Raw genomic sequence first — 25,036 nt, forward strand, 5'->3', positions numbered from 1 at the left:
TCTAGAGGGAGCAAACGGTGTTGCAAAGGCTCAAGGATAGACTGAGAGTAAAGGTATCAAATCCGAGGAAGCATTTATTTGATGCTCATCAAGGAATCTATTTGATAGCTGCCTTCGGATATCTAAAGGGCTGTCACATGGAAGATGGGACAAGCTTGTTTTCTCCTGCTCCAGAGGGTAAGACCCAAAGCAAATAGATTAAAGAAGATTTTGAGTAAACACCAGGAAGAACTTTCTGTTTGACAGCGTAGCGAACTCCCTTGGAAGCTGGTGGACTCTCCTTAATTTGGAGGCTTTTAAGCAGAGGTTGGATGACCATCTGCCATTGATGCTTTAGTTGAGATTCCTGCATTGCAGGGGGTTGGACTAGATGACCCTCAGGGTCCCTTCCAACTGTTCATTTCTATGATTCAGCAAGTTAATATTTTTAATTTCTAAATACTGTACTGAGTATCTAATTGCAAGGTGGTATCTGACTAAGTCCAAAAGTGGACAAGCTGGTCTGTTGATTTCAGCAGGTCTGCTAGGTATCTCTTAGCCAGATGTCAACCACACTGTTACTGCCGGGTCATTAGTCGCAGTATTTCAATTTTCCCTAATCTAAGGGACAATTGATTATTGATTCCCAACTAGTGGTATAGTGTCTACATGGGAGCTGATAACTAACATGGATTCAAACAGTGTTGGGAGCACTGCTAATGCCAATGAAATCCAGTGTGCTGTAGTGGTTAGTGTCAGACTAGGACCTGAGAGACAAGGATTCAAATACCCACTGACTGGGTGACCTCATGCCAGTCCCTGCCCCTGAGCCTAACCTCCCTTACAGGGTCCTTGTAGGGATTAAATGAGTAGGAGAACCATGTACTTAACAACAACAACAACAAAACAACAAATTACTATTAGTATTATTTATTATTTATACCTTACCCATCTGACTGGGTTTCCCCAGCCACTCTGGGCGGTTCCCAACAAAATATTAAAAGCACGATAAAACATCAAACATTAAAAATTTCCCTAAACATGGTTGCCTCCTTGGAGAAGAAAGCAAAATATAAATGCAGTTGATTAATAAGCAAACTGTACCGCTTTTAATGGATATTTTTATGTTTTCATGTTGCTGTGCATGACCCAGATATTTTGTGAGACAGCAATATATAAATACTTTTATTTAAAAATTAATAAAGGGCAGCATAAATTCTGGAGTTGAGAATGAGACCAACAGATATATTATGAATAAGCTCAAAGCATTATTCATGTGTTTCTTAAGTCAGATCCATTAGTTTATATCAGTGCAGTTTTTCCAGAATGTTTTAAAAACAAACCAAAATGAAAAACAGTTTTTCTGAGCTAGCTCAAATATAGCACCCAGGAGCCAGTAAATGTGATATATCCTGTACACTCATAATGCGTTGGACTGAAGTAACTTCACTGCAGGGAAAATAGCCCTACTACTTAAACTGTGGGTTGTTTTTTTCCTTTCTCTCTCTCTTCTCAAAATTGGGAGTAAGGAAAATTCCTGGCTTGCCCTGCTGGAAGCATCCAGCCAGCAAGGAGAAAAATGTTAAGGCGTTTAATGAAAGGTTCCTAAAATGGTAGGGCTGCATCGTGGGGAAGAGGGTAGCTTCCCTGCCGCGGTTGTGTTGTTTTACCATTTTCAAAACTATAGTGTTAACTGAGTGTTCCATATTGTCATGGGGCCTGGTCACCTCTAGGAGCAGTGAAGATCTGTTTCCGAGCCGTGGGCCCCTGGAGTAGGCACTCTGAGACAGACCTTAGCAGGCAGACAGGTTCATATGGGAGACATCAGTCCTTTCGTGATACCCAGGATTTAGCATGTTATTAGATATATATTATGAGATTACTGTAACACAATAATTCAAGAGAAACAGTGTTGGCCAAGTGGACTTCCCGGTTTCTTACGTTCTCTTTCCTGTATTTCATAATTGAACAGAACAGGTAGGCATCCTCTTCTTGTGCTACTGGTGAAACTTAATATATTTGGGAGCTCAGGAAAAGTAGGAAAAGTAGTCCGTTTAGGTGAGGATGGATTTTGCCAGCACTTCCAGCTATTTCTGCCATCATTCTCCCACACCAGAGTTGCTACTGCAGCTCTCCAGAGGTGTGGTTTCTGCAAGGAAGCGATTGCACACATGCCCCATGCCTCAATTGTTCCCCCTCCCAGCCTTTTAACTGTGTCCCCCCCCCAACTTGCATGATCTAATCCTTACCATCCTCTGTAATCCTAAATGCCCAAACCCGTTCTACAGTGTTTCTGGATTGTGAATTTTTATGTTGCAAAGGCAGCGTTACAGAATCCAGGAAGGCCCAGTGCCTGCAAAATAGGTAGAATTTTCTTTGAACGTTAATTTTTCAAGGCTCGCTGTACTACACTAATAACAGGGACAGCCGCTTTGCAGCAGCAAGTATGATGTCTTTTGCTGTTCTAATTGTTGATTCGTTCAGCCAGCTTTTAATTCACTGAAGCTGTTTCAGCAGGACCCCCCCCCCAATAAATTGGTGGGCTTTCTTGACTCTCCTTGTTGTCTGTAAGTAGTTATTGGAAGGAACATGTCTTGCTGATTAGAAGGCTGCTATTGAAAGTGATTTAATTTATCTGTGCTCAGCTCTTTGCTGTGACCTGTTACTATGTAAGGAAAGGATCAGTCTCAGTTAGACTTCGTATAAGTAAATGTCATCTCATTATTTCTAATAATGTGTTGGAGGATCTCTTATACAGAAATTGGAGGGAAATTGATAGTGGAATCTGTTCTATGTAGTAGTAGTTATTTGTATTACTTTCACCCGTGCATCATAAAATGGCACTAATATGTAAAATTGTGTTGTGGGAGGAATTTCTTCGAGGAATTCCAGATACGGCCAAACACCCTTTGGAAAAATTTCTCTTCCAGAAACCAAAATTGGCCGTATTTTCTCCTGTTCCTTCTTGCACATTGTATTAGGCAAAATGCCTTTAAAAATGAAGAAGCTCAAATCTGATCAGTACTGCAGAAGATTCAAGTTTAAAACCTGCATGGAGAAAAATTGCACTTGAACATTTCTGGCTTAAGTTGTTTGTGGTTTTAAATCCTTGATCCTTGTGGGTTTTGTTTTGAAGTGAAAAATACCTACTAGCTTTGGTTGCAAAGAGGAAAGAGCTTGTTTCTTTTCCATCAGGTTTCACATGAGTAGGAGGGAACCATCTGCCTTCATAGCTGACTTAGCACTTTACTCCTTAATCTAAGTTGATTAATCTACCAATTACATAAATCAAAGCATTCATACTGCATGGCTCCAGGTGCAGGTTACAGCATCTTCTCAGAAAGGAAGCATATTCTGTAGGTGAAATACAAAAGACCAAGCATAATGTTCTTTTACAACGAGACTGAGAATAATGTCCTTCTGTTACAAATTCTTGACTTCTTGCCATACATCTATAAAGCATATTATATTTACCTTGCTGCCTCTGCCATGATTTACTTCAGCAAGCACAAAATGCTAGATAAGAAATTGCTCAGCAGTGGAACTTCTTGACCTATTCGAAGTATGAACATAAGCACTTGTTCATAACTCTAGATATGCTTCAAGTGAGTCCTTTTCAGTTTTTGGAGTTCCTTTTCCTTTTCCTTTTTTAAAAAAAGTGTTTGGAACTAATGGTCACCTAAAGCATTTTAGAAAATGAAAACTGAATCCGAAGAACCGTTTTCAGCCTGATGTATGGAATTGCTGTATAAAATGCAAAGAAAATCTTGCTGACAGTGTCAAAAGGTGATTTTCATAGTAGTATTAAAATTTCTACATGCCAAGGCTCTGATTAAGTGAAGCTTTGTAGGAAGAATTCATAATACTTCTATTATCAGCAGTCACACAGATGTTGGGTCTTAGGTGCTGTAGAAAACCTTTGGAGAAGAGTAGTAAGGAGTGATCCAAAGAAGATACTTAGGTGTGCTCATAAGATTAAACACACTCTCTTTTCCCACCCCAGCCCCTACCTTGGCAAGCCACAATGACTATGCTTTGCCTCCAGGGTCAGAGCCAGTAATTCCAGTTGCTGGAAACCACAGGAGGGGAGAAATCTAGTAAGAGGGTTGCCATCTTACTGGATGAAGGATGGTCCCTTACCATTTAGGCGAAGGGCTAGGGAAGACACAGTGACCTATAGTGGCTACATACAGTGGTGGTGTGATATGGACGACATGTGACTGATGTTTGGCATGTGCTCCTCCTGGACGTATGTTCTTAGCGCTACAAAATACAAATGTGTGGAACATGTTCCTCAAAATGCAGTTCAGCTCTCGCACACTGCCAAACTGCAGGCTTATGCTTCTGAAACAGGAGCAAAATGAGCTTGTGCATCCAGTCCAAAGGCCAAAAACATGGTATGTTTGTGTTGCAAAGATGTTGGGCTTTGATTAGCAGCCTTTGATTAGCAACTTTTCATGCTAGAGCCTAGATGTGTGAATGTGCATAACATTTATAACTGTGTCTCACAACTGAGGGCTTCTCAAATACATGGTGTGATCCGTGCGTTAGTGTTGCATCTATAATACCATCCCTTTTCTGTTTCGAAAGCAAGTGATGAAAGCAGTTGCTGATTGCTGTCATTGAGGTGGAAGACATACTTCCTAAAATAAAGAAGCATTTCCACAGCATGTGACGGTAAAACAAGGGGCATTTCCCCCCTTAATTCTGGACCATTTCAAGGTTCAGTTAAGAACCGCTTATTAATGAATGCCCCACTTTCAGTTCCAGTTAAAAGCTTTTAAGAAAGCAAGTGATTTTTCAAGGAGACAAATCGTCCTGACTTTTAAGGAGTAATTGTACACAGCTGCTTAATTGAAGATAATTTCGCTGAGATGTCAGCCCATTTTCAAATGCAGGAAGAGCAGAAGAAAGATAACAGGAAGGGTATAGAATGAAGATGTGTTCCTTGGTGTGTTTGTGGGGCGGGGGTGGGTGGGATGGAAAACAAAACAGCTTAAAAAAGAAAAGAAAGAATGAGGCAGTGAAGCAAAAGAAATAATTATATGAGTAATGCCTGAGAAATACCCATTTAATGTATGCTGGCAAATGTTTTTATTCCCCCAGATTGAGACAGCGCACATCTGGTTCAAACTGGCAGGCGTTCAAACAGGAGGAGTCTCCTCTATTCCAGCATTCTGCCATGGTTCTTCTTCCCCCTTTATGTTTAAACACTTTAATATATTGTTACGGCCTATAAATTAATTGATTAGAACTTGAATTTTAACACATTTACCCACGCTGCTTCTACTGGAGTAAAGAACTGTAAGGATATATGCTTCTTTCAAAAAAAAAAGAAAAAAGTGGTCGTTTAAAAATAAAATCAGATTTTCCCCAATGGCAAATGAACTGCCAAAGGTGGTTATAAATATTTATAAATTCTTGTAAAATCTGAGCTGATAATTGGCAGGGGAGACTCTTAACATGAAACACTTAGTATGCCATTTTGGAGAGGAAATATATTGACAGTAGTTAACAGCTGCAATATAAAACCAAGGTTATTGTGGTTCTCATGAAACTGGTCTTCGTACAGGTGGCCTAGATTGGATTAACAATTGATTAGATCATTTTCATGTCTTCCAGAACCCAAGTGCTTATGCACAAGGAAAGCGAGTTCTCTCTGAATTTTTAAAGTTTTCAGCGCCAAGTGTCCTTTAAATATATGTATGAACCTTTTGGAGGCACATTTGGAACATCATTTTGATATATTCTAAGGATTCACTTTAGTTCTGATGTGTGTAGTACTATCTAGGGACTCAAACAATTCCTTGCTCTTGCTATTAAAAATGTTGTGAAGTTACTGAACTAGTTGCAAAAGACATAATTTGTTCACAGTTGTCGTTTTTTGTTTTTAAGAGAGGGAGGGATGTATCGGGAAGAAGAAAACCATTTGGTGGTTTGGCAGATGGCAAGGCAGCATCCATCAGATACATTAGTGGACTTGGGAAACAAGTTCCTTTGCCCAGTAAGTGTTACTATAAAAGAACTGCAATGGTACAATTAGTTGAGGTTGTCTCATCATACGAGTCAAATACTCAGCCTTGAGATCAAACAGATGGTCCTGTGAGGTTAGACATTGCTATTCTGCTCAGCAGAGCTTTCCCTTCATTCTTGTTTGCAGCAGCCTGACCTGTATTTTGGTCTTAAATTTTCAGCAGCAGCCAGCTGGCTTATTTGTTGACTCCACGTTGATAATCCCCAAATGGGCGATTTTGACGTTGGCAGCAAAATACCAATGTAATAGCCTGCTACTCTGCCCACAGATGATTCTTTTCCACCCTGCCATTTCCTGCTTCCAGACACAGGCATCACCATACTGGTGCAGATATAATTTTGCATCATTATCTAACCATGGTTAGAAGACTGGGAGTATCCTGATGATATCTCTTCTCCCTGTTGTGTGTGAATCCCCCCCCCCTTTAAGTTGCGTTATTTCGGGAGTGAACTACAGTTTGTATTGCACATCACCACATCTGCGAACATGGCATGGTTGAAACCAATCCTTTCCACCATGATTTTGAGGAGTTTGTTTGCAAACTGGCTCAAGCTAATCATGGTTAGCAAAAACACCTGGTGCAATGCTAAATGTGGGTTAGGTCAGAAAATAAAAGAAAAGGCAGAGAGCTAGTGGAGTGTGCACAGTATCTTAGTCACAATTTCCTCTGTTCTGTTTGCTAAGCATGGCTAGGTCCAATCACCACGCACTCAAGAAGACCATTAAGTCAGATCCTGCAAACTTTGTAGGTTCTCAAAGGATCAAGCGATCTAGAATAAATCATGAGTCTGCAGCAATGTTGCAGCAGAAGTTTCTCGTAGGGTTTTTCATAGCCAGCCATGTCCTCTTCAAATTCCTGTGCTTTTTTCCTGAAAATATGTTATACTGCTGCAAACCTCGGGCATGCTGGTTTTCAGTAGCTCTGTTTTGGTTTCAGTCCTGTTGGCACTTACCCCCCTGAGTTCACTAGGAGGAGGAGACATCATAATAATGTAACTGTCAGGATGCTGTTAGTGACTCCTGGCTGGTTGCCGAGGAAAGTATAAAGAAAAAGAAAAGTTTCTTACCATCCTTTTTTATTTCAATATTTACAGAGAGAGTCTATAAAACCCAGCCTCTTAAATAATGGTGTTGTCCCTAGTGAATCTCCACCCCGTCTCTCCCACATCCTCATTTGTCACTTCTACAGGCACTGCCACATGCCTTCTGTCTTTGAGCTCTTTGGTCTCCTACTTTCAAGGCTTGCTGGGTTCTGGGAGATGGAGCGTCTCGGATGCTTTCTAATGACACTGTGTCAGCTAGCTGCCGCTCCGGTTCTGTCTCGTCCTCCTCTGCCATTATTTCCCAACTTTTCCCCTCATCTGCCTTTGAGTTGTGACCTCCCTCAAACCACTGTTGTAAATCTATACTGTCTTCCTCTTTCTCCTCCCCGGAAGGGTCAGGATGGGGAGGTGGTCTCCACCATTCCTCCTCTGCCCAGTCCCTGACAGTAACACGTCAGCTTTGTGTCTGAGAGAGAGCTGCAAAAATTGAACTGATAACTGATAAAACATCATGTTTTCCCAGAGAAACCACATTTTTCAGTGTGTTTTTCTTTTCAAACTGTATGGATGTCCTGGTAATAAAGAAAAGAAATACTGAGTTCAAACATTTATAAGGCAGCTTTGGCTTCCAGGTGACACTCAATCTAAATGTACAATTTAAAAATGTATAGCAAACAATGCTACACAATTAATAAAACATTAAGGTCAACAAGTAACCCTAAGAAGTCAAAAGAGCCAATTTTGAGTGGTGCAACTGAGAGAGCTTCTGCCCTGTGTCCTTGCCAAACCTCCCTTGAATGAAGGAGAAAATGCTGAACGGTGCATCTGCTGCTCATCTAAGGGATGGAGAAGAACATACAGGAGTATAGCTTTTTAAAAAGATTTTCTTTTCTCTTAACATTACAAGGAACATTCAGTATACTGAAACAAATTCCCCCTTTATTTCAGATTGTGCACAAGATTCACTTCCATGAGCCGTATTAGGTGACTCACCAAGAATTCTCAACAATTAAGTTAAGGGGTGGAGAGGGAGAGAGACCGAGAGAGAGAAATCTTAAGCTAGTTGCTAAGGATACATCATGAATTGAAGCAAACCTTTTAATTCTTTCCCTTCCAGCTTTTAATACTAGTAACCACGGATCTAATTTTGATGATTGATTACTGTGATTAAGTGATAAGAGCTTTTTTTTGCAAACCTTTGGCTTGAGGCTGTGCTACTAGTCCAGGAAGCCTTGTTCTTAATTGCTAGGATCTGTAGCAAAGTAAAATTAAAAGGGGCCATGCCTCTTTTTATTCATCCAAGGCCACACTGATGTATATAATGACTTCATGACACAGAAGTGACTTAATTATATGCTCTTACCATCATTCTCAAAAATGGATTCAAAATAGTTTGGTGGTGTTTCTCGCTCTCAAAAAGAAAGCTCTAGCAATGTGTGGGATGGTGCTTATAATACAGTACAAGAATGTTGGGGTGATTTGGATATATTTCCTAGGTGAGCTAATAAGGGGGCAGGGAGAATCCTGTAAGTGGCTGGAATAAGGTTGTTTAGTTTCAGCTCTTAGGTCCATGCAGATTTAATGCTGGCTCCCTGCAAACCATAGTTTGCAGACTGAGAGCCAATCTCAGAGTGTGTCCCCCACTCCCATCTCTTGAGCAATTTCCCTTCTCTCATCCCCTTTCCAGAATTAAGCATAGGCTATTGTTTCCTGGTAAATCAGAGTTTGAAGTAGGTTTTCAGGCCAAGGTTACATTAGAAACTGTTTCGTGTTAACGAAGGTTTGCAGTTGGTGCTTACGTATTGCAAAACTGCGGTTAGCGCCAAGTACCTTGGGTTACATACCCGTTCATGTTACAGACTGCTAACCCAGAAATAGTACCTCGGGTTAAGAACTTTGCTTCAGGATGAGAACAGAAATCGTGCTCTGGCAGCACGGCAGCAGCAGGAGGCCCCATTAGTTAAAATGGTGCTTCAGGTTAAGAACAGTTTCAGGTTAAGAACGGACCTCAGGAACGAATTAAGTACTTAACCCGAGGTACCACTGTAGAGAAAAGAAGGGGATAGACACACCATAGAGGGAAAGTGCATATTTCCAAATGTTGGCTATAGTTGTGATCACATCAGGCCTGAGTTTTAGAATTTATTCTCTGAATATCCCAAACAGAGAACTTAAGTGATTTTATGAAGGGCTTTTGATGAGTTTGCTTTGAGGCTTTTCTTAAAGGAAAAATCCATTTAAATTCAGTGTTGGAGGGCAGGTTGTACCTTTATTTGAAACTCGCGAGAAATTCAAAGAAGCATATCTTTTACTAACCACATTTGATTTGATGCAGTCCAGTTAACTGGGGAACTACTGCTGAGCCTTAAGATGGGTCAACACCTGAAGCAGGATTAAGTGGTAGAATGGACTGTACTGCAGACTGCAGCTACACACACACACACAACATGGAAAACGAGTACATCAGGAAGAAAGGCTTAGTTGAGCCCGCTGTGCTGATTTTCTTTTTGCAAGAAGTTTTTAACACAAGGAAGCATTGAGAAATGCTCAGCCTCCCCCATGAAATGGTACACTACACCCTGCAGCATGAAATGGTACACTCCATTCTAGCATCTTCTGCAAGTGTAGACCAAGAATCTGGTATAGCTTATAGGGAGGAGCTGTAGCTCAGTGGCAGAGCAACCACTTTGCATGCAGCAATTCAGTCTGTGGGCAGCTCCAGGTAGGGCTGGGAACGTTTCCTTTCTGAATGCCTACCAGTCACAGAGCTAGATGGGCCTGTGGTCTGACTCATTGTAAGGCAGCACCCCATGTTCCTACAGCAGGGAGAAGGCTAGAGTAGTATGCAGTGTGATTTGGAGTCTCCTCCTGTGTCCCACTGGATTGGCCCAGAGAAATAAAGATCTCTCTTGTGCCTGCTCCTTCTGTCTCTCTCCCTCTCTGGCAGTTCCTGTGTTGTGTTGTTTTTACTGCTGCTGCTTCTTGCCTGGAAAGGACAGACAGAAATGTGCCAGTGAGGTTGCTGTTTGTTCCTTCCTTTTCCCAAGAAACTCAGAAGAGAAAGGAAAGGGGGGGAAGGGGGCTCCCCATCAGTCTTAAATCAAAATACCTTCACTCTTGCTCAACTATATCTTCGTATTTCATGTTAATTGTTTAGAAATGGACTGAAAACATTAGCATAACTCAGCATTTTATCATGTTAGTGTGCTTTTCAGGCTTGACACTGGTCTTGGATTTATTCCTGCATCTTGCTATTATGTCTGTGGATGTACTTTTTCTTTTTGCAGAAGTAGACATTCTATATTTGTCCAACATCCTATATTTTAAAAGAATGGCAGATGAGCACTACTCTTTTCAAACAGTAATTCCCAAACTGTTTCCTGAAGAGATTCACAGCTCGAATCCTGTCTTCCAGACTCATCTGCAGGTCTGAGTTTGTCACCCAGCAGTCACCTGTTCATGATTGACTTGCTTTACTCAGCCTTTCCAGTAGGCTTCTTATGGCTCACTTGAAGACTCAAATCCACTATTTTGAAATAATGTCTGTATTATGGGATGCTGTTCAGAATTTCCTTTCTGATGGGGGTTCCTACAATTAATTATGACCCTTCAGGTCCAGGTCCAGCTTTGAGGGGGGTCTGTGACAAATTGGCTCCTCCCATCATCATCAGTGTCTACCCAGCAGACAGACAACTCCCAGAAAGAGTCTGGGAGCTGCCATGTTTATTTCCCACAATGCCACAGAACAATGTGGGGCATTGTGGGAAATTAAAACACCAGTTTCCATGCCCCCACTAGGAGCTGCCATTTCAATCTCCCACTGTCCTCTGGAGTGACATGTTGCTTCTGATGCAACTAAGGGTTATATTTTATTTTACTAAAATCTGAAATGATGGGTTATTCTGCTAAAAAGTACAGTGTTGTGTCAGAAATTATTTTTGAGCCAATAATTGTGAAAAATCTCTCAAGTGCATAGTATTTATGCTATAAATGCAGTGCATAAACAGTAAATACTGCAGTTGAACATGAGATGGCAATGTAGCTTATGCTGCTTCCTTGCCGTCACTAATATCAGAATCCAGGTAATTTGAATCTGCATCTGAGTGTTTTAAGTTGTCGCAGAAATCATTGTCTCCACCACTTTAACGTCAAGTAATAATTAAAATTAATCAAACATTTATATAAAGAACAGACTGAAAAGTGTGATCTCATTTGTCAACAGTAAAGGAGAAAAACTTTTCATCATTTTGTAACTCCTGTTTCCCAAAGAGCTAAGTTTCCCATCAGAAAAAAAATGTAATCTGTATGATCTAATGAAAAAGACTGATACCACTCCCATGTTTGTACCACTAATGGTCCCATGGAACGTTATCCCCCCACCCCCGAAATATGCCAACAGACTATTGAGAGCTGCTTTTCAAATGTTACAGCCACATCCAGAAGCACTTTTCATCAGTCTTCCTGCGGGAGCTGTAATATTTGAATTCAACCTGAGTGTCTCGTTTTGGTCTCCCCAGAAACAAAAGCGCTTGGATGCATAATTGTATAGGTTTTACTGGGCTGTTTATTAGATGGAAGGAAGGGGAATGCAAATATCCCAAGATTAATTCCGAGACCAATAAAACAATCACACAATCTTTCAAACAGAGTAATAAATGCATGGTTTTCATACCTATGTCCCCATAAATTGTGGACAATAGTATGCAAAGCTATAGGGGTAATGGGCTGACAAATGGAGATTGCATTAGTTGCAATATGCATCTATTTTGGAATATTTTATCCTCTACCATTCAAACGTGTGACCCTCAAGGCAATTTACAACAGATTGGAATGATACAAACATTGGCAGCCCCAGGGCAACTGACCTTTGAAGCACTATTTCCTTTCTAGCTGGCGGAGTATCTTATTTTACTTGTTTTCATTGTTCTGCAATGGGATGGTTTTTCCCCCTGTACCATTACCAGGGGCGGCCCAAGGCATTTCATCACCTGAGGTGAAACACTCAGCTGCTGACCTTGTGAAGGGGGCGCAAACTCTGTAAGGAGAGAAGCCAGTGCAAAGCCCCCACACACCACCAGGTGGGGGTGGGAGATCCCTCCCCCCTGCTGCGGGAAAGCTGGGTGTTGGTGTCTAGTCCCTCTCTGCCCCTAGAGGCAGCAAAGTTGGGCGGCAAAACGGGTGACGCTTGAGGTGGCCGCCTCACGTGTGGGTCCAGAATTGGTCTCCACAGTCACTTACGGACTCATTGTTAAAACCGTGTTTATGGAAGACAATTTTACTCAGCTATGAGTGATCACCAAAGAAGGAGGAGACCCAGCTTTATGGGCAAGCTAGCTCTGCCACTGAGTGACTGCCTTTTTCAAAATTGACATGCACTGAGGAATAGTGGGAAAGGTGTGTTTGAGCCTTGGGGAAAGGAATATCATGCGTTCAAATCACTTCTCTGTTAAGATTATTGGGTGATCTTGAGCCAATCACGGGCTCTCTGGGCAATCTACTTTACAGGAAATACAACCAAGAATTCTTGCAGTGCTCTAAAGTCTATTGTGTTTACAGTGGTACCTGGTTAAGAACTTAATTCGTTCCAGAGGTCCATTCTTAACCTGAAACTGTTCTTACCTGAGGTACCATTTTAGCTAATGGGGCCTCTCGCTGCCGCTGCGCCAGTGCCACACAATTTCTTTTCTCATCCTGAAGTAAAGTTCTTAACCCAAGGTACTACTTCCGGGTTAGTGGAGTCTGTAACCTGAAGCGTTTGTAACCCGAGGTACCACTCTATTGAGGTCCAGGTTTTTGTAGGCCTACTTCACGATGCATGAAATCTTAACGCTCAGTTGGTTGAGAGATACAGTTATGCAGGCACTTGCATCTGAGTACAATATCAGTGCAATGCAATACAAATGCAGTAGGCCTGGAGAACCTTTTTGTGTGTGTGTTGTCGTTTGCCTGTTTTCTTCTTTAGATATACTCTCATATATCTACATAACTGCTGAGTAACACACTGTGCGCTTCATAAGGCATCCATGAAAGCTTGTTACAATGAAAGTGTTTATTCTTTTAAGTGAGCTTAAGACTCATTTTGTTACTGCAATGTAAGCACATAAGAAGAGCATTGCTGGATCAGGCCGATGGCCCATCAGGCCAAGCAGCATGTTCTCACATTGGCCATCCAGATGCCTGTAGGAGACCTCCAAGTAGGATTAGAGCATAAGAGTACTTTCTCCTCCTCCTGTGGTTTATACCTACTGGTATTCAGAAGTGTTATTGCCTCCTTCTATAGAGGCAGAGCCTAGCCACCATGGCTAGTAGTCTTTGATAGCCCTCTCCCCCATGAATTTGTCTAATCCTCTTTTTCTTTTTCTTTTCTTTTAATTAATTTTTCTTTTTTAAATACACATATATTACAAATATACAAGCATACAAGCATACATTTCATGCAATCCTTAAAAGTGTTCAAACATACCTACACTCAATCCCACAAATAATTCCTTTTCCCATCATGTCTAATCCTCTTTTAAAGCTACCCAGCTTGCCGGTCTTCACTGCCTCCTCTGAGTGCTAGTTCCATAATTTAACTATGCTGTACATGAAGAAGTGCTTTAACACAAATACATCTTTGGAATTTGTCTTATAGGTTTGTGTTTGGTACATACAAGTTTGCTTTTCCTACAATTTACAGTTGAACATTTTACACAGCTCCAGAAACGTTAATAATTTATACCCTGGTGTTAAGGGGGCATGTAGTGCCATACAAAATGCAGAAGAAAAGCATTTTCAATCATTTTAATCTGCAAAATTTCAACCAGGAATACATCAAAAGGATTTTTTAAAAAATCAACACACAGCATGTCCCCTTTTGTCACACCTGAATGGGAACGTTTATAGGATATGTAATGAAGAAATTGAAATAACCTTGTAAATTGTATAATGGTGTGTTTTGATATTTGGCTGAGACACAAAGGGAAATAATGGAGATGCAGTGTAATGATAGTTGTGACTCATACTGGAAGTAAATATGTAAATATTCATGAAAGGTGTTGAGAATAAAATTGCTGTGGTAATGAAAAGCTTCATTAGAACATTGAGTTGTGGGGGTGGGGAAGTGTGATTCATGCATTTTGAAGACTTTGCACAGTAAGGAAGCAAAGCTTACAGTACAGAATAAGTGACTTGGCTGATGAAATCATTCTATGTGTGTGTTAAGTTTTCCCTTTTCAAAAAACTTTGTCAACACATACACATAGGGAGATACTACATATACCAACAAACCCAAGAAATGTTGACAAAATAGCCTTGAGATTTATGTGTTTCCCAGAGACTTGACAGAATTTTTATAAGCTCTAGTAAAATCCACTTTAAGAGGGAACTAAGTGTTACATTGGGGGTGGGGAGAGTCATGCATTGCGGGGGGGTTGGGGCTAGATGACCCTCAGGGTCCCTTCCAACTCTAAAAGTCTATGATTCTATGAACAGTGAGGCCATGCTGCCCAAAACAGTATCTCTGTGTCTAGGTCAAGTTGTGAATCAACATAATGACCTCATTAAGATCTCTACCCCAGGAGCAATCCATCCTTCGAGTGGGGAAAGGGGAAAGTCATTGTGTGATGACATAATATTGTGTGGTGAGTTTCACATTACAGGGCATAAGTTGGGGTGAGGAATCTGTGGCCCTCCATATATTACTAATTCCAAGCCCCATCTGCCCCAGCTACTAATGGTCAGGGTTGATGTGTAGTTCAGCAATATCTAGAAAGCCACATGTTAGCCAACCCTGGCATAGGTCTACAGACAAGGTGGGTACCATTTCTGGCAGCGACGCAGAATTCAGGAATGTCTAGTTCTGCCCAAAGGATCTCTTTCCCAGCACCCTCTAGTGCCTTTTGCTTCCGAAACTAAAAGTAAAAGTGGGAGTCTGCTTAAACTGTCGCTCTATTCCTTTGATTTGGGGGCAAAAGAGTGACTTTACTGCAAACTGAGCTCTTTTTTCTCTTCCATGTAAAAAATGTTAAGTGTGTGTAGATTGTCATGTCTGACAGCCGTATGGCAGGCCCCGTGCCAGAAATGTGGTGAAAAGAGAGCAATCATCAGCAGAACAGCAAAAGCCTCAATATTAAATGAATCAGGATAGTCTCTAGGTGGCTTGTGGTCAAGTTTAAAATACAATGCATTTGTCAAAAGAAAGAAGCATGGGAGGCAGGGAGGCAAATACAAGATCATGGGCTGCTCCAATCAGATTCTTCCCCTGCTCCCCAACCAACAGACACCTCTTGGAAATAAGAGGGCAATGGAAACATTTAATTTTTGTTGTTATAATGTTAACTTCCCTGTGATCTCCAGATGAAGGGTGGTAAGCAAGCAAGTAAGTAAATGATGTACCCAATTGTCTATAGCAACAGAGTGATTTCTTTGGTTATGTTAAACTGTGGTACTTAACAAGCCAGCGAAAGCCATTACGAAAGCCATTACGAAGGCAAAAAAACACCCCCTGGTTTGGCAGGCTTCTTCTCCCCACAGATACAGGTTTTGAAGGGACCCAGGATGTCATCCAGATTGACCACCCAAACTAATAACAAGACAAATAAATAAATATTCTGCTTTACAGAATAAGATAATCAAGTGAGGAGGATGGAGGCTAGTCCCTGCTTCAAGTTGCTTACAATTTAATGTTGATTATGAATAAGGCTCCCTGGAGGTCTAGGTTTTTTGAAGAAAAATGGAAGGTTACGCACTCCCACTTTGCACTGCCCAAGGAGGATAGATAGCGGAATTAAATGGCGGTTTCCCTTCTGAGTAAAAATTATTAACTGACTAGTAGCACAATCCTAATTAGGTCTATTCACAACTTTTGAATTCAGTGGCTCTTACTCCCAGATATGTAGTGTTAGGGTTGCAGGAGTTTGTATATTATGTTTTTATATATGCTGTAAGCTACCAAGAGTTGTTGGAGAAACCCTGCCAGATGGGCAGGATATAAATAATAAAATTTATTATTATTATTATTCTTGTTGTTGTTATTAAGCCCTAAAGGGGCCCAGCTCACAGTCAGCTTTGCAAGAATAAAGGCAGGAAAACAAAACTGCACCCACTCCATGTTTCTCTCCTTCCTTTGCAGCAACCAGCAAGCTTTCCTGCTGGAGAATGTTGAGTGCAATGAGGCAAGCTGCGCGGGTGCACGGCGTATGTTTAAGGTCTACTGGGAGCTCTCGGATCTGAATCAGATCAAAGACGCTGTGGTGGCAACCTTCTTTGACATTTATGAAGACGTGAGTTGAGCGCTCTTCCTTGTTTTCCTGCCTGCTTAATTGCCATCTGCCCGTTCTTATTTGAGCTTTCGTTCCAAACTGGCATCTTGGAATATTTTGACTGTGCAAATCCACGGCACATAATGAAAACAAACGAGTTGTTTGAAGAGAAGTCATTTAAAGCTGAAGAGAGAGCCGCTGAGATTATATGAACAGTCACCCTTCATTTCAGCTCTTTTGAATAGATCTTTGTTAGTAATGGGCTTCCCTTTTTACATTTGATTTTTATTTATTTTTAAAGGAAGGGAATGGGACTTTCCTAAGGCACCAGTGTATACCATCACTTGTATCTGCTAAAATCTGTTTAGATGAAGTTCTCAGGCTTATTTTTATGCATTGCTTTATTTTGTTTATTTAAAACATTTTATAAACTTACTCTTTAAAGAAAACCCGGTAAGCAATACCATCAAAACAAAAATACAGAGTGAAAACAGTAAAAGAGTAGTATGAAGGCATGTGAAAGCATATGCAAACCAATATTGGGGAAGGAACAAAGCTAAGCAGAAGAGCATCTGATTTGCATGCAGAAGGTCCCAGGTTTGAGCTTCAGAATCTCCAGGCAGGGCGAGACTACCTGTCCTGAAACTATGGAGAGCCACTACCACTGAGTGTTGTTCCCACCCTAGCAACTCCCTCTCCAGAAACATCTGGGAATGTCCTCTGCCCAAATCCTGGAAAGCCTTTGCCATTAAGTGTAAACCAAGCTGAACTAGATAGAGGAATGGTCTGGCTAAGTGGAACACGGTTTCCTGTGCTCCTAAAAACAGGAATTCGGGGAGTTAATATAAATAAAAACAGGTGGTTGCTTGCTAAAAGCCTCTTCATGTCCAGTTTTTACTTACAGGCCAAAGTGGCATTCAAAATATACTTCCAGAACTGCATATGTGTGTATGCAGCAAATACAAGGGGTTTGCCTTTTCACAATCCTTGCATCTTTCCTCCCAGCTAGTAGTCTGGTGAGAATCTCAGGCTCAAAGAAGACAAGTTGCCCAGAGCATATGATGAATGCCAGAACAAACAACATGGGAAAGGAAGAGGCATTGTTGCCTTCATGCCTTGTGTGTTACCTTCCTAACTGCCTATGATTGGCTACTGTTGGAAACCAGCTAATTATCTGCTTCATGGATGGGGAACCTATGGCCCTTCAGACATCATTGGAATGCAACCCACATTAAGCCTGCCCATTGGTCTTGCTGGTTAAGGCTGATGGAAATTGGGGTCAAACAACATCCAGCGGTTTCACATTTCTGAACTAGATGGTCTTTTGGTCTTGATCCAGCAGGGCTGCTCTTGCATTCTTACTTCCTAGACCAAGTCCATCTTTCTAGTCCAGAAACCATGCTGCCTTTAAATATTGCAAACCAATATTCCCAAGTTGTTAAGGAAGGGGTGTTTACTGCACTATTAAGCTGGACACACCACAGCTGATCTGCTCAAACCCTAGCAACTTGACCCTCCCGTGCAATTTGGGGACATTTGTATACTAAGCTAAGCTAACATAAATCATAAGGTTCCAGCTTAGTTTCTCCCCTACTGACTGCCAAATATTCACAATAATTTATTTCTGCACAGTACATGAACAGACACTGCATCTGGCTCCCTGCATTCAGTGCCAAATTTCTCCTGGCCTCAGCTTTATTTCTCACTTTTAAACTTTTGTCCACCTCTGTACATCCATTCACTCCAAATCGCAATGGCACTCTGAGTCCCTTCTTTTAGATACAATTTCTTATTCCCTTCCACCCCCAGGCCACATGTTTCTTTGAAAACTCCAAGGGTGAAAAGTACATCTCCACATTTTTCCTGCATATTTCTGCCAAATAAGTCATTCAAAACGTTTTCATGTTCCGTAATATCTGGAGGTGAGGCTTGACACTTTTGAAACATTGTTAAATGCAGGCCTGATATCTGCTTAGCACAGCAGTGTTTCCTGTTGTGGAGAAGTCATAAAACTGACATGTTTCCCGTTAAACATAATGAAGGATGGAATGCCATTGCCTGGAATGCATCAAGTTGTGCTTAAAGCAGGTGCTTGCAGCCTAGATCTGTGCAAAACTGAGCAGAAAAGGAACACACACAGAGGAAACTTATCATTTGGCCATGTGTCTCCTATATTTCCCTTTAGCTTTTAGAATGAGGATGGACATATCAACCCTATGGTGCCCATAACACCAGTATGACATACTTCATTGTGTATTACCCGAGACGTGAGTTGTTTAATGGAAGTTCCAACATCTCCTTTAAACCGGCCTGAAATTGGCATTTATAGCTTTAGCCAAGTCCTTGGATTTGGAAGACATGAATCCCATAGAACTTAAATGTGCTGTTGTTTTTCACTCAAGAGTGTGCTATCCTGTGTCCTTTGGATAGGGTGCCATTGACAGAGGTGAAAGGGACCCAGTTTTTATTTCATTTTTCTCCCTGACCAAAAGCAGGAGTATGTGGACCCTTTTGCCTTCCCTGGCCTAAGCCCAACATTTTGGTGAATTTAAAGAGATCAACATTTTGGTAAAACTATAAAAGAACTGTTTTCCTTTCCATTTCACTAAATGGAAATATTCAGAGTTTTTAACATAAGTTTCCTTTATTACATGCAATGCTCATAATTCAAAACTGGTGTGGCTCTAGCTACTATATTGGTGATGGCCACTCATTTTCAAAATACAGCCCAGGAGCCAGAAAGTTGCACAGCTGCATAAAGCAACTTCCTTGCAGGTTGTGAGGCTCAGTCTTAAAGTGGGCACAGGTATGGAGAAAACGTGTCTGACTGCGGCCAGGGCAATGTACTCAAAACCAAAAGGGAAATTCAATGTTAAAATGAAAAATATCTCTTTCCCCCAACGTCTGAAAACAATTTTCTTTTCTTTACAAGTGAAATTGTTGCTAAGCTTTTATTGCAGCCTAATTTACCATTTTCAGTGGGTGTTTAGATAGATAGATTAAACTCTTTGCAACTGTGATCTGACCCACAGCTCTGATTCTGGAAGCTCTGTTTCAAGCGAAAACTAATTTTGTGATCTCATGGTTTTTGCCAGCAGTTATTGTGTTTTTTTGCTTCATTGTATTGACTGCATTTTAGTGATGTTCAGGTTTCTGCTCTTTTTAAAAAAAGAATACTGATATTTTGTTGTTTCTTTAGGGAATCTTGGATATTATTGTCCTCAGCAAGGATAGCACAAAGACAGAGCTTGCCATCCACACATTAAAAAATAACTTTGAAGCTGATGCCTATTTTGTTAAAGTCATTGGTAAGTGGATTGCTACGAAAACATCAAAATGCTGTTAGAGGGGAAATTTGATTCTGTTTCTCATTGCCCACCAAGAACAATAGAAAAATGATTTCATTATAGTAATAGTGTAAGAAGGGGAATGCTATGTGTGGGAGAACTGGGTTAAAGAAAACCTAATTGATAACATATGATTCAAATTATTTGCTTATTTTAGTGCTCCCACTCATATGTTAGCCAGTTTTGTATATTTAGATCACTGTAGTGTATTACTCCAGTACAGAACTTGCTCATGCTTCTGCTGTTATGTGTTTCCTTTTATACAGTATTTAAAATTTATTTGATTTAATTCTTTTTGAAAGTTTGTATACCACCAACCAATGTAATGTATCAAGGTGATATACTTTGCATGCAATAAAACACCACATCGTCCTGCATTTCAGCACTGGTTAAAGGGTGATCCTTATTCATTGTGATTAAGGGGAGAAGGGGGGATTGAGGTTAGTGATCCCATCAGCCAGTCTTTCCGAACGTGCAGCTGTCCAAATATTTTTGAACTACAGCTCCCATCATCCCCAGCCAACAAAGCCTGGGGTTGATGGGAGTTGTAGTCCAAAGCATCTGGAAGACACCAGGTCGGGGAAGCCTGCTACACCCTCCCGATCTCCTAAGCATGGTTAAGAAGGCTCCTTCATTATGCTTGCTCTTGCCCCTTAAATGTTATTGGACTTGATTTGTACTTGAGCAGGAAGGAACCTCCGCAAGCCTTGGATTTTCGGTCTCCCCTTGCCTCTTCCTGCCCTTCTGGGAGGAGAACAGTGAAGGCTGATGTTCATTGGAACTGTTAAGGTGGAAGGCAAGGAGGCTGATAGTGGGTGGAGCCAGAGCCCAGGACAGGCAGAGTCCATATTAGGCGGAGCCAACAAATTCTTGTTCTACCTGCATCCTGCTCCCTGTTGAGTTCTATAAAAGACAACACTTAGGCTAAGGAAGAGGAGGAGGAAGCTGGCAGCCAACTTCCCCCACCAGACTTGTAAGAAGGGAGGGAGGCAGGCAGATGAGGACTAGCTGAGCACAGAGTGTGCTTGGTGGACGAGCCTTGTGGAGGAGGACTTCAACAAACTTTAGTTTCCCTTTCCACAAAATCATGGCTTCTTGCCACATATAAACCAAAGATGGTGGTTTCAAATAAACCAGTTAAATGACCAAGCTTTGTAATCCACGGTTTGTTTAAAAACCCACAATTTGTTAAAAAACTGGCCGTGGCTTTGCATTGTGCTGTGAACCTGTCCCTTTGTTTCTTTTATCAGTCTGCACGGCTTATTTGAGATCTCTGTAATCTATACTTCTGAGTAATAATTCTTAAGTTATTGTATTTTAGTGTTTTGTTGGAAGCCGCCCAGAGTGGCTGGGGAAACCCAGCCAGATGGGCGGGGTATTAATAATAATAATAATAATAATAATAATAATAATAATAATAATAATAATAATATGTGACTCAAGGATTTGGTTTTAAACCCTGAAGCTACTGGTTCACAGTCAGCCTTGCACAAGAGGGAGGGAGAGGAAACAAAATGCCTATATTAATGAAGACCACTCTGTTTTCAAAATTTGGGATTAGAAGTGTTCACAGCAGCATAAACCAGCTCTCTTGCAAGTGTTCAGGCTGTATGTAAAAATGAGGCCATTTAGCCTTCATTACATTTGTATGTGTGTGTGTGCACGCGCACACACTCTCATCTCATTTCATTCTGCATTTTAAAAGGTATTGAGCTATGCCAAAAGTTTAGAGGGTCTTTTTTTTTTTAATGAGCACCAGAAACTTTTTAATCAGAAAGGGAAAATATGCAAGGTAAACGAAAGTAAAATACTGCTTTCAGCAGCTTTTGTCCAAAGCCCAGGAGTTGGGTTGCTTTTAATCTGGGCTACGGAGAATTAATTTCAATACAATCTACCGCTTGCTGCTTCAGAGTACGTAGGCAGCAGTGATTCCAGTACACAGCTGGTTCAATAAAATAAGAGGCACACTCTGGATCACCAGGCACTCTGATGAGGACTATTGATCCTCAGCCTCTGGAGAACATAATTCATGGTGCGTTTAGGCTACTTAAAGGTTAAACTGAAATAAAGTTAACATTTTTAAGCAAATGATAAGCCCAAAGCATTAGGAACATTTTATTAAACAAAAAACATTGGGACATTTCAGAAGTTTACCCTTCAGTTTTTTGCAGATGAAATCAGGGATGCATTTTGAGTGTATACCACCACCTGAGGCAAAGAAGATGGGTCGGTTCATATGGGGGAAAGTGTTCCCTATATATTACTCACACACTTTCTCTTAGATCCAGCTTGTCAAGTAGATTCAATTGCCCAGGGTGCCATTTGCCAAGTACAGCTGGGTTGCCAGCCTCGACCCCTTCTAGATAAAGGGACCCAGGCCACAGTTACCTATGCATTGGTAGCCTCCCAGTTAGATGACCGCAGTGTGTTTTACATGGAGCTGCCTTTGAAGACTGTTCAGAAATTGCACGCTAGTGTAGAATACAACTGCTGAAATTTGAATGGGAACAGCTCGTTCCGATGATATCTTGGTGGTCTTTTAAGAGTTTTAGTGGCTTCCTCTCTACTTCCAAACCCAACAAATGTTCTAATGCTTTTAAGTCCTAAACAGATTGGAACTGGGGTACCTACAGGAGTGCATGCTATCCACCTGCCCATGCTCTCCGGTCAGGGTAGCCAATGTGGTGTCCTCCAAATGTTGTTGGACTTCAGTTGCCATCATTCCTGACCCCTGGCTGGGACTGATGGAAGCTGGAATCCAACAAGGTCTGCAAAGCACTATGTTGACTACTGTGTTGATTCCTGTCTTTGTGTACCTTCACTATCAGAAGTGAGGCGAGTGACAATCTAAGGGCTGAGGGCTTTTTCAGCAGCAGCACCCCAATTATAGAATGCGATCTCCCATTAGACCTGCCTGGCACCAACATTGCTTTTTTAGGTGCTAGGTAAAAACTACCTTAGAGACGTGGGTGGCGCTGTGGGTTAAACCACAGAGCCTAGGACTTGCCGATCAGAAGGTCGGTGATTCGAATGCCCACGACGGGGTGAGCTCCCATTGCTCGGTCCCTGCTTCTGCCAACCTAGCAGTTTGAAAGCATGTCAAAGTGCAAGTAGATAAATAGGTACTGCTCCGGCGGGAAGGTAAACGGCGTTTCCGTGTGCTGCTCTGGTTCGCCAGAAGCGGCTTAGTCATGCTGGCCACATGACCTGGAAGCTGTACGCCGGCTGCCTCGGCCAATAAAGCGAGATGAGCGCCGCAACCCCAGAGTCAGCCACGACTGGACCTAATGATCAGGGGTCCCTTTACCTTTTAAATACTACCTTATTCACCTAGGCCTGGGATGTCCAACCAGTAGATCGCGATCTACCGGTAGATCCCCAGCTGATTCTGGTAGATCACGGGATCCTTATCATGTACAAAAAGTTGGGGGGGGAGCTTAAAAACTCTGTGCAATCCTCCCCCCCAAAAAGCTCAACTCCTCTGGGCACTTCCCTCCTATAAAAAACTCAACAACTCTGGGCAATCCACCACTCACTCACACTCACACACACACACACACACACTCCTCCCTCCAATGGCAATGGGTAGATCACTGCCAGTTTTTTATACTGGGAGTAGATCGCAGTCTCTTGGGAGTTAGACATGCCTGACCTAGGCATTTGAATTTATTAGCATTTCACTCCCTTCTTTTCTTTGCTAGCTTATTTTTATTGCATTGTTTTGTATACTGCGTTTTGTTTTGTTTTTTGTTTAAAAAAAACACGCCCCAGAATTAAATTGTGTGACAAGTGATACACAAATGGGTTAAATAACTAAATAGCTAAATCAGTCCTGGGCTCTTCATTTATATGCTGCTGCATGGCTTACATGGAGCCCCCAGAAGTCTCCCATCCAGGCTAAGCACCTGCTCAACTTTATCAGTGCATACAATGGTGAGAGCTCATTGCCTCATTCACAAGAGCCCATTTTGCCATCACTTTAGCTTACATCACTTAACAGGGAAAGCAAAAGAATTCACATGGTTCTATGTATGCAAGATTGCTTAATTCTGCAGAGTATGTAATGAAATTGTTCAGCTAAATACAGCTTTCTCTTCTTCTGGGTACCTGCTGAGCAAAAAAAAAATGTGACCTAAATATCCTATTTAAGATGCTGTGCAAAGTTGGAAATTATAAAAAGTCCAGAATAATGGTGTATGCACTTGCTGGTTTCCATTTCTGTTTTCCATTGTTTCCCTCTGAAGCGGCATTCATGGTTTTTTGTGGGTATTTTTGCAACTAAAATTGCAAACCCACCAATTACTTTTAAAAGAGCAGTTTTGTAGAGGGCAAACTTTTTTTCCCTAGAAATGCCCAGCTTTGGCACTAAGTTATTAAGGAATTGGCTGCTTAATCACAGCGTGCTACATGGTTGAACTAGCTTTAAATCTTGGCAGAAGGATGAAGTGCTTTCAGGAGCAGATGTTCTTGGAGGTATTAAGGGGCAGGGAAGGAAGGAAAAAGTGAAAGAGATGTGAGTTGGTAGCCTGCTGACAACAAGCCCTTTCTTCATTTTCCATGACCAGTAAGCTGTTTTCTCAGGCATTCATTACCTCTCTGCTCCTCCCCGCCCCCAAACTGATAGAATTTTTTAACATCTGTGTTTAGGAGTGATAAAATGGCACTCTTCTATTGCAGATGAGACCTAAGGTTGTGTCTATTACAAGCTTGGAAGCAAGAGACAAATACGCTTTTATAAAGCTTTATTTTTAAGTGCTTTGTGGTCTATATGATCAAGTCAGCGCCGTGCTCATCCTTTCACTGTGCTCTTCAAAAGTAAATGGACATCTTTTCATATTACAGGTGGTGAGGCTAAATCAGAGAGGCAGTCTGTGGTAGAGCCAGTATTTAACCCAGATCTTCCAAGCATTTTTCCAGCAGCATTTTCTACTCAGCCTACCGTGACCTGCTTCCTGGATGCATAGATAGGCTTCTTAAACAGAGGCTGCTTCGTTTCTTCATAAGTTTGCTCAGTTTTTTCTTTTTAGTTGGGGCGTTTCCTTCCAAATGATGAAGCACACAAACCCATTTATAAAATGTTGCTGCGTGGTACAAAAACACTGATGTGTTCCAGTGTTTTAACATAATATTGCTGTATTGCAGGTTGTGGGGCTTTGATCAGAAGAAACCTGGGTTCAAATTTTCACTTAGGCACAAAGCTCAGTGGATGACCTTGGAATAGTGACTGTGTGTCTCTGTCTCCGTCTATCTCTCAGCCTACTCTGCTTTGCAGAGTGGTTGTAAGGATAATGTAGAATATTATTTGTTCGTGCTCATAGACCATTGCAAATAATACATATAAAATGGCTGTTAATGTAACATTAAACATGAGCAAATATACTTCTTATTTAA

General features: G+C 41.4%; 1 protein-coding gene across 1 annotated transcript in view; it reads left to right on the forward strand.

Annotated features, from left to right (window-relative positions):
* Positions 1–25,036, forward strand: part of ITFG1 (integrin alpha FG-GAP repeat containing 1) — a 121,444-nt gene that overhangs the window by 60,516 nt on the left and 35,892 nt on the right. The window contains exons 11-12 of the mRNA XM_082232921.1: positions 16,169–16,319; positions 19,498–19,606. Coding sequence (XP_082089047.1) covers positions 16,169–16,319; positions 19,498–19,606 — 260 coding nt within the window. The remainder of the gene's footprint in view (positions 1–16,168; positions 16,320–19,497; positions 19,607–25,036) is intronic.

This window comes from Podarcis vaucheri (assembly GCF_965113315.1).
Source record: "Podarcis vaucheri genome assembly, chromosome: 7".
In the NCBI taxonomy this organism is placed as follows: Eukaryota; Metazoa; Chordata; class Lepidosauria; order Squamata; family Lacertidae; genus Podarcis; species Podarcis vaucheri.